Source organism: Hippopotamus amphibius, chromosome 11 (genome assembly GCF_030028045.1).
Source record: "Hippopotamus amphibius kiboko isolate mHipAmp2 chromosome 11, mHipAmp2.hap2, whole genome shotgun sequence".
NCBI lineage: Eukaryota > Metazoa > Chordata > Mammalia > Artiodactyla > Hippopotamidae > Hippopotamus > Hippopotamus amphibius.
The window spans coordinates 78901010-78911716 of NC_080196.1; the positions used below are offsets into that span (position 1 = coordinate 78901010).

At 40.5% G+C, this 10707-nt stretch overlaps 1 protein-coding gene across 2 annotated transcripts; it reads left to right on the top strand.

Moving 5' to 3' along the window:
- The first annotated feature begins 404 nt into the window (after nucleotides 1-404).
- Nucleotides 405-9256, top strand: LOC130830737 (myosin regulatory light polypeptide 9). 2 transcript variants are annotated; one of them, XM_057698022.1, is made up of 4 exons: nucleotides 405-559; nucleotides 5102-5300; nucleotides 5720-5881; nucleotides 8758-9256. In XM_057698022.1, the coding sequence occupies exons 2-4, from the start codon at nucleotides 5117-5119 to the stop codon at nucleotides 8928-8930; spliced, it is 519 nt and encodes a 172-aa protein (XP_057554005.1). In that variant the 5' UTR covers nucleotides 405-559; nucleotides 5102-5116; the 3' UTR covers nucleotides 8931-9256. The 2 variants fall into 2 exon arrangements, with proteins under 2 accessions (XP_057554005.1, XP_057554004.1); XM_057698021.1 differs by lacking the exon at nucleotides 405-559 and adding an exon at nucleotides 3942-4042.
- The last annotated feature ends 1451 nt before the right edge of the window (nucleotides 9257-10707 follow it).

A 10707-nucleotide genomic window follows, 5' to 3' on the forward strand; every position in this document is an offset into this window, starting at 1 on the left:
CCCACGCGCAGGCGCACGACTGCCCGGCGGCTCGGGCAGGGCGCTCGGGGGCGGGGCGAAGGCCAGTCACGTGGGCCGCGAAGCCAGCTCCGCGATTTCCCTACAAGGACTTGGGCCGCCGAGCCCCGCCCTGGCCGGGCCCTGGAATGTGCAGAGGGGCAAATCCACAGGACGGACTCAACCATTTGCCAGCAAGGAAGGAGGGGAGGAAAGCTTACATTGTAAGAAGAGGTATAAAATAGAGGAAAGCTCAGTCATCAGCCCCGGCGAACCATTACACCTTCTTCTGTGTTCTAAGGTGCCCGCTTGACACTCCCTCCCCGTGCACTCGGTCAAAATCGCGCCCTCTGAGCACACCGGCAACTCCCCCGCCCCGTCGCCCTTCCATTAAACCAGGCTCGCCCTGTTAGCAGAGAATGGTGACTCGTTTCCTTCCGGTCCGCTGAGCGGAGGCCGGAAGTGTTGGTGTGTAGCGTCTCAGGGAGCGGAAGGGAGTTGGTAGCGGCAGCCAGGGCAGCGAGGGGTCCTGTGAAGCGCTTGGATTCTCGCGGCTAGCAAGGTGAGTGGTGCTCGTGGTCGGACACGTGGGGCGCATCGCCGCGGGTCGGCTTGGGGTGCAGCGGCGCTCCGCCGGCGCCGGGAGCGCACCTGGGCAGGTGTCCCAGCCGGTTCCCGGATTTCGAGCCCCAGGGCCAGCTCCTGCATCTAGGGCTGCGGCCGGAAGCGGCCCAGACGCCGGCTTCGCTCCTTTGCCCAAACTTGGAGCTCGGGAAGTGTGGTTTAGCCTGCTGGCGCCGCGAGCTTGGGCGGCAGCCGGCCTGCGAAACCCGAGCCCCGCGGAGCTGACTCTGGGACTAAGTTTAGTTTCTAACGTAAACTTGCCCGATTCAAGAGAGTTTGCGCAAAACCTGTAGCCCAGTACGCCCTCCCCGCTCCCCCCCCCCGCAGCTGTTGTTGCAGCTGTGTGCCCGAGTTTAATGGGAATAACCACCTCAAATTAGCAGCTTCCTCAGCTCAGTGTCCACTTTTGTAATTAGAGTTTTATTTTTAAGTGATATTTGGACAAAGAGGAGTTTGGGGTTTAGTTTGCGGCTTCAGAAAAACTCCGAAGTACAATACCATGTTACTCTTGGGTGGGGACTCGGGGTTAAGTCAGTTTCCCAGAGTGTTTACTTTTAAAATAGTTGAATTGGTTTATCAAAGAGTGTATCAGTTCTTACAGAACTTTGAAACAGAAATAAGAGTTCAGTTGGGATTTTAAGTGCAAAAAAGTTTTATTTCTAAAGGTGAAGAAAGTATTTCTTAAAACTACTACTATTTGTTTCATGTTCTGAAAGGCTTTTGATAACACTTAACCAGAAAAGCTTTATATTTAAAAAAGTGAGGCTTTACTGGCACGTGAACCCCGACAACGAATTGCCTTTGTTAAGTGCTGAGTGTTTTGGGTGTGGCAGTCTAAGAGAACTAATCCTACCTTCAACCGGAAGTTTGCGTAGGAATGGAAAACTTGGTTTAGCTGGAACGGAAGCGCCAGCCTGAAAACGTGTTTTAAAAAACTGTGGTTAGCACCAAAAAAATTACATATACTTAGACTGAAAAAAAGTGCATTGATTAAAGGAGGCTGTAGATTTGGTCTGGATTTGGAAAGCAGATACTACGTGCCATCACATTAGAAGGTGTTTTCTAAAAGGAGAGTTTTTCCTTAAAGAACATATATTTCCAAAATAGTATCAATTTGAGTGTTAACTTCTGTAGAAAAAGTCTTCAGATTAGTCTACATTTATTACCACTATAAATGCTGGACTCTACGATTCTAGTCGAGTAGTCTAATGTAATATTGGTATGGATTAATCCCTTTTTATAAATGAAAGCAGAGTATCTAGAAATTCTGAAACATCTTCTGGTTGCCCTTGGTGTGTGGGCCTTTTTAAGGATTTTATTTTCCATTTCTCCTATCACTTCAATCTAGTCTAACATCTTTACATAGTTGGTATCCCTCCTTTTGTCATAACCCTGAATGATTCTCTTCCTATTTGATTAAGCTGAAAGGATAAATCCAGAAATTAATTGCCACCAACACTCCACTTCCCTGATGAAGACAAGATTATACTCCTTCAGATCTGTAAACAATCTCCTTGACCACCCTGAGTGTTTCATTCACTTTTTCTCATGCAGCTAAAATCCTTATATATTTCATAGAAGCTGGCTGTGTAAGTCTCTGGGATTTCAAGTTCCATACAACACATAGTCCTTCACACCAAAGATCTTTCATTAAAAGCTTCAAAAATAGACTCTAGTCTCTAACTTAGGATGAGTGAGGACATAACTCAGAAATCTCAGGTGCCTTCATGGCAATCTTCCTACCCTAAATAATACTTATGTTGATATATAAAATATTTTTAATTTTATTTAACCCTAGCTTATGAGAGTTGTGCATTTGCTGAAGGCATGTTACATGAAGAAGGTTACAGGATGACTTGTTTGGGGAAAGTAAAAGTGGACAGCATATGAGAATCATAGCAGGGAGGACAGTGTATCATAAATGACCTGCTCCTTTGGATCATATAGCACTGTCCCTCATTTGGCTCCCTCTCCACCCGTGTTTATTCCACCCATACTTTCAGTTTGAAAAAGTAAAGGCCTGTGTAGTTACTTGCCCAATGTTATACTACCAGTTTTTGGTAGAATTAACTACCCTAATTTGTTAGAATTAAGACTAACATTTAAGTCTCTTAATGCTAAGGACATCTTATAGCTTTTAGGATTTTTCAAAGTCTTCTCTCCCCATCCCCCCACCCCCAAATCTTTTAGAAATGAAGATCTTTTCCGAACTCAAAGTATTTGATAATCATGTACCACCTTTGAGTTATTTTTCATTTTTGTTATGCACTGTTTTAACTTGAGAGTCATACTTCTGGAATGAAAACTATGCAACTCATTTCATAAGTTGAACCAATCATCTCATTTCTTTAAATTTGCCTCCCCAACTATATTTTAAGCTCCTTGAAGATAGCATACCTACCTTACATTTCTTAATTCTTAAATAATAATCAGCACCCATGACATTTGATGCACATGAATGTAATTCTGCTGATCATATTAAAGGTTGATGATTAAGTATCAAATGAGCTAAAGAAAAATTCTGTGAGACCATTGTCAGTGCGGACCCCCAAAAAAACCTTGTTGTCAAACAAAACAGGCTGTTTTTAAAGACAAAGACATGGCATATGTAAAATATTCAAAGATGTGGACCGGCAAATGTGTCCACTCATTGTATCTCAACCACTAACCCAAGTCCTGTAGTCCATTTAGGAGATGGAGGAATAATACATGTATGCTATGACTCTTTGTAGTTTTTAAAACTACATTTAGAACAGGGGAAATTAGACCTCTATGTAGTTTAGATAATAACGGGATTTACTGCGTCCAGAGGTGTTACAGATGAAAATATGCGTTCATGAAAGGGTGATTAAAGGAAACTTGGAAACTAGAGAGGAGTATATATCATAACTTGTATGTCACGTGTTATATATCTTACCAGCAACACATTCCAGTGTATCGTAGGAGTGCTATATTTGATGGACTGGAACTTGTGACTCTCTTTTGTGGAATTTCCTTCTAAAATCTGAGAACAGATTTAGCCTAAAAAAAAAATGAGGCAGAATCAGAGTTTTTCTAATTATTTCCATAATTGAATTGTCTGGCTGATGTAGTGTAATCAAGGAAAGAGTGTAAGAAGTAAGTTTTTAAATTCATATGGAGCATAGTGTTCTAAGGTCACTTTGCAGTACTGACATCTAGGTAGTACTTCATTCTTTGCGATCCACAGACTTATTTTTAGAGCAAGGGCATAGTGTTTTGCTACATCATAGCTAAGTGTTGTTTTCCGAACGTAAGCTTTAAAATTGTTGTCCTGGTCAGAGAGTGAAATCAGTAGTGCCTATTTTAGACCTGCTTGAAAGAATATAACTGAATACAGCCTCTTAGTCTTGCGGGTTAGAGGTTTTGCAGACTGCCATCGACAGCTCAGCTCTGAAAGATGGTACCGTAAAATTGTATTATCTGACAACTATGGGATTTTTAACTTCAAACAGATTTTTATAGTCTTAAAGATTGAACGTTTAGAGGAAAATTACTTTTCTTCTTAGATATTTATTAGATGTTACTTTTATTTTTAACTAAATTTTATGGGGATAAATTTAGATTATTAGAGAGCAAAGGTACTTTCCATACCTCTTAAAATGCTTTCTAAAACTTTTTAAAAACTAAATTGCTTTAAAAGTTTTTATTGTGCTCTGACTTTTGTTTAGAGGACTTAGTTACCTCAGGTGATGTAGCTTAGCTCTGTGCAACAAGTTGGTTAGGATAGAGTGGAAATATTTACAAAACTTAATTATTGATGAATTACCTCAGGAGTGTTCTCTCCTTTTCAGTTAGCCTTTTAACAAGTATCTTTCTTGAAGTACTTTGATTCCAGAAGTGAGGGTGCAATAAGAAATGTTAGTTGCGAGTGGAGGAATGATATTTGGCAATAAGATTAGGAGATGAAGACCTGTCCCATCAGTTAATCCTCCTTCCTTCTTTCAGTCCACCTTTGAATGGGAAGCTGATTTCGGCTAGGGCTGCAGAAGGATAGACCTGTTGAAGATGAGTTAGTGTCCCTCAATACCCCATAGCACTGACGTATAGAACCGACACTGTTTCTCCAGGGTCCCGACATTGTTTCTTGTTTTCTATATTGTTATTAAGCTAGTAGATTGGGTTATCGGTCCTTAATTGGCTGTCCAGTAGTACTGGGGACATGAAATCTTGTTGATAATGCTCTGAGCTTTGAATTAATGTTGGTCATAGTTTGGAACTTGAAGTTAGTGACAGACTTGTTTAGTAAAGATCACAACTACTAAGGATGAGTGAACTCAGGGCATGAGTCTGGTTTTTCTCTTTGCAGATTGATTCTCCAGGTAATGGTGCTGATTAGTTGAAAGAGATTTTTGTCAAGTTATACTATCCTGTGAAATAGTTTTTAGACACATCTGTAAGTGGCTCAAACATATCAGGAAGGTTGGTTCAGTTTACTTTTTGTATTTCCCTTCTTTGTTAGGATTTAACCGCCACCATGTCGAGCAAAAGAGCGAAGACCAAGACCACCAAGAAGCGCCCCCAGCGCGCGACCTCCAATGTGTTCGCCATGTTTGACCAATCACAGATCCAGGAGTTCAAGGAGGCCTTCAACATGATCGATCAGAACCGGGATGGTTTCATTGACAAGGAAGACTTGCACGATATGCTTGCCTCCCTGGGTAATGATCAGTTTTAATATTAATAAATCACATAGAAATTCTGTAACACCTTTTATGTTTATTTCTTAAGCCAATCTATTGCTGCTTTGTGAAGCCAATCTAATGATGTTACAGTTCACTGAGATTCAGAGTCTGGAGCATTTTTCCCCAAAGTGTGGTCCTTGGACCACCTGCAGATTTCTGGCCAAGTCTCAGGATTGGGCTGGGGGCAGACTGCATACATGCATGCACTGCAAACACTTGTCTTGATTATGAGAGCAGTATTACTCCTCCTGACACCCCAGTGGAACAGTATTCAGTCTCTTGAATGCAAATAGCAAACTGTGTAAATGATAATCTTTCTTGTCAAAATGTTTACCCTGATGAATTGTTGATGCATTTTGTGATGTAATTAAAATTATGACTCTTTTTTTGTTTAGGGAAAAATCCAACTGATGAGTATCTGGATGCCATGATGAATGAGGCTCCAGGTCCTATAAATTTTACCATGTTTCTCACGATGTTTGGTGAAAAGTTAAATGGCACTGATCCAGAAGATGTCATTAGAAACGCTTTTGCTTGCTTTGATGAAGAAGCAACTGGTAAGTCTGAGGTAACCTTTAATTACCAAGTGATTTAATTTTTGGTTATGGCAACTAAAATATATAATAACTTGAAATATAATGACGATGACATGCAATATTCTAAGGTTTATATCATACCTGTTTGCGGGGGGGAGGGGTTGGAACAGGTTTCGCCTGTGGCACATTAGTCACTCACTGCACTGCCTCTGCCCTTGAATTTTTTTTTTAATAAATTTATTTTATATATTTATTTATTTATTTATTGGCTGTGTTGGGTCTTTGCTGCACACGGGCTTTCTCTAGTTGTGGCAAATGGGGGCTACTCTTCCTTGTGGTGCGCAGGCTCCTCACTGTGGTGGTCTCTCTCATTGTGGAGCACGGGCTCCAGGCTCATGGGCTTCAGTAGTTGTGGCACGTGGGCTCAATAGCTGTGAGTCACGGGTTCTAGAGCGCAGGCTCAATAGTTGTGCACAGGCTTAGTTGCTCCGCGGCATGTGGTGTCTTCCTGGGGCAGGGATTGAACCTGTGTCCCTTGCATTGGCAGGCAGATTCCCAACCACTGCGCCACCCAGGAAGTCCCTGCCCTTAAATATTTAATTTACAATTTAATAGGTGTATTTGAAACTTCTTTAGGAAACATGTTACTGCTTTACTAGAATAATTCCACAAGGGTCAGGCACTCAGTAAATGTGTGTTAAACAATATCTTTTACTGGAACAATCTTGGAAAAAGTGTAAATTGCTGTAGGCAGTGATACCAGTACATTCCTATGTTTGTTTATCAGGTACCTGTCAGCTCTGAGATTGTTTAGATCTGGTATCTAACCTTTCTCTCTGGAATCAGATGCCTGGGTTTCATGATCCTATTCTGCATAATAGCTGTGTGATTTCAGGCAACTTACTTAACTTCTCTAAGCTTCTTTGTAAGATGGACAGTAATATTACCTACCTCACAGGGTTGTCGTAAGGATTAAATGAAGAAATGAGATAGTAGCTTACTGCCTACATAGGGTGAACTCTCAAAGAAACCCAAAAGGTTAACTAAATAAATGCCTGATAAGGGAGTAACTCATATGGCAAGTTTTTTGAGAAGGAAGGCACACCCTTTGGTTACACATTACTTGGAATAGTTTAAACAGTCCAAGCATAGTTTGGGACGGAAGCATCGTCTTCTCACTCTGGCTTTCAGGACTCCCCAGGATAGGGCCTCATTTGGCCTGTTCAAGTGGACCATCCTCGACTCCTGTGTCATCTTCCTAACCTCCTTCCAGACTCCTCCATGCATTGTTGCCCTGACTTACCTCCACCATTTCTGTCTTCTTCCTCATACCACCTCCTTCCCCTTGAAATCAAGACTCTGAACAGTTATTTTCCAGAAGGGGTAGGGGAGGGGCAGGCAGAAGAGACTTGTTTTCCTGCTAAAAACATCTGTGTATTGATTGAATTTTTTACTGTCAATGGTATTAATTTTTCAGTGGAAGGGAATAAAACCATTAAAGAGTAAAGTGTCTTATCTTATTCTTCAGAGTCACCTCAATGGTCACATTCTTTACAGAGCCTTATCTGTGTTTTCATACTATTTTCTCCTGGCCTCTGGGAAAACTTAAAGCTCTCCCTTCTTTCCACCTCCAAAGTATTTCATGTATGTCTCTGCTGGCACATACTCTGCCTGAGCTTCTACTTTAGTTGTGTGCTGGTTTCCAGTAATCACAGTCCTGTTCCCAGGATAATGGCTGTGTGTCTTTGTTCCCATCTTTGTAACCCCTAACAGCTCCTACCACAGTCCCTTGCACATAGTCAATAGTTTACGTGATAGCTGAAAGACTTGGCTGGAGATGGGGATTTATTTCTACAAGCAAAAAGTCTAAGATTTGAAGAACTTTTTTTAATCAATAATTGAATTAGCAAAGACAACCCATAAATCTAGAGTTTCTCTTGTGAACTGACCTTACACTTTAAACTCATTTAATAGGAAATATATTATCAATGTTTTAGCTTAATTTCACATACAAGGAAGTTGTCAGATTTTTCTTTTTTTACTTTATGAATTTCAAAATCTCTGTGCTTGAATTGTTATTTATTACCTTTGGATTACTGCATCAGTGGGTCTCAATCATGATTACTCATGGGAATTACTTGGGGAGCCTTTTAAAAATATCAGTGCCTGATAATAAATCAAGGGTGGCCTCTGGGTTGTTTTGTTTTGAGCTCCCTGGATGACTCTGATGTGCAGTCAGGCTTTATGAGAACCCTGCTTTCCCAAGTCCAGAGTAGAAAGCATTCCTCTCTGCTCACTAGTACACCCCCACTGCCGCTCAAATATCTAATCAGTGTTTTTGCACATCCTGGGCCTGAACATATTTGTTATTGAATCTAAAATTAGATTTGTTAAAAACAAATTTTTTTAATCTCATTTTACATATTTAAAAAATGTCAGAGGTAAAGTGAAATGCCTTAGGTAACACAGCTTGTTAAAACTGGACCTCAGGATTTCAGTATTTCCACTGAAGCATTTTATCGATGTTTATGATGATTTTAGTGTATTTACTTGTAAAATAAGTGTGGCCGTGCTCCTTTAAGGAACCATGAGGCTTAGATTCCTTAATCATACTTTATGGCTTGTGGTTAGGCGTAGGCTTAGCCGTTGTTATCAGGAGATGCATGCCGGGTGAGGTCAGTAGAGCAGAGCAGGTTAATGTCACTACACTAAGCAGCGGGACGTTTTCTAGGCAGCTGTCTGCTGAGGCTGGCTTGTGCATGTCAAGACTCCATATTTCATACATTTCCATGCTTATAGTTCTTAACAGACAGCCCCTGCTTAGTCAAGTGCAGATGCCCCTTGCAGTTACTCCTCGGAGTAGTGTGTCTTCTGATCCCCAGTTCTTTATCCTTTAGGCACCATTCAGGAGGATTACCTGAGAGAGCTGCTCACCACGATGGGAGATCGGTTTACAGATGAGGAAGTGGACGAGCTGTACAGAGAAGCACCTATTGACAAAAAGGGAAATTTCAATTACATTGAGTTCACGCGCATCCTTAAACATGGAGCGAAAGACAAGGATGACTGAAAGGAACTTCAAATTCCAGCCACACGTTCCTTGTTGCCACTTTGGGTATTTCTGAGACTTTGTTAGAGCCTATTGCATGCCAGTAGCTTTACCGCTTTTGCTTTTCTTGTTGTATTTATTCTCAGCCATTTGGGGCACATGCATCTCTATAATCAGACTGGAAATGGGACTTTCTGTCATTTTCAGAATAGAAAATAGGGTAATTTAATTTACCCCCTCCCCGCCCCCAATAATTGCAGTCTACACAGAGTCAATATATTTTTTCAGAGAAAGTTATTCACTCAATTTTTTCTGAACCATAATTAAACTTTATGATAAAAAACTTACTTGTTTAAAACTTCTTTACTTACCAGAATTGGCTTTTGTTGGTCTTGGTTGTATCTTCTAAAGAAAGGTAGTGGGAATTCCCTGGTGGTCCAGTGGTTAGGACTCTGCCTGCGCTTTCATTGCCAAGGGCCCGAGTTCAGTCTTTGGTCAGGGAACTAAGCCGTGTGGCGTGGTCAAAAATAAAGTAGTAGTGAGGCAAATCCTAGGAAATGATAAGGTTGTTAGACCTCCCCTTTACTCCTGCCAGTTTTCCTAACAGTGCTATCTCCTACTATTCATTCGCCCCCCCTTTAAAAGAAATCCAATTTTAACTGCCTTTATCGAGTTTCCTGCACTTTGCCTCCCAATTTTAAAAATAATTACCTGCAGAATTTGCATATAGATGATAGCTTTGATAGCTTTAAATCCTAAAGTTTAACATACCTGCCAACATCCCTGCATATCTGTTCTAATCTTTTGTACATAACTTCATGTCATTTAAAATTAGACCAGGCCACTGAGGGTAATTTTAATTTGTCCTCATTTTTAAAACTATTTTAGCCCCAAAGGTTCTATGGAATGCTTCTATCAAAAAGGTGGATTTTTTGTATTGTATTTGAAAGTATTGGAAATACAATATAGTTGTTGGGGTTTTTTGTTTTGGTAGGGGATTTTGTTTGGGGGTTTTTTGTTTTTTGTTTTTTTTTTGTATATAGTTTCTTTTTATCACTCAGTCCCTATTGAAGTACCGTGTTTATTTATGCAGAGATTCACGTGAGTTCATTTGTGAATCTTTGACATTCCTGACCTGCCCACAGTCAGAACAGCTGAAGCTACATGCCTGGGAGAGTGAAGTCATTATTTCAATCCTAAAAATAACTTCTGCTGTTTGCAGGAATGCAGGACTGTTTTCAGAGTTAATCAGGAAATGGTAGACGGTTTCATTCACTTTGGGCTTCAAAAATCTGACTCTCAAGGGTTCATAAGTTTAAGAAAGATCTTGAAACAGTGGGGGGAAAGTTGGGTGAAAAGGGTTGACAACTAGCCTGTGAGGATGGATAATTGACAGTTACTCATAACTTTATGTTTTATACTACTATTAACAAGACTACCATTGGACAAAACTATTAACTCATTGTATATGCAATTACTGAATGCCTTCAGGGCAGCAGACCTTTACACTCAACAGGATAGGTGAGCTAGATTCTTTAACCTCAGGAGGCCAACTTAGAATAGTAGAAGGACCACTAACAAGACTGCTCTTGCCCCTTTCAAGATTAGAATCTTAGCACCTGCATTAACTCTGGCTTTAATGTGTTCTTGAATTTCATTCAGTGGTTTAAGCAAAGTACTTTATCTAGGCTATAGCCATGATGCTGAAATTTTGTTTGTTAAACTAAATTTACATTTTAACTGAAAAAAAACAAAAAACACTTATGCTTTGTTAACAAATTTCCAGTTAAGAACAAAT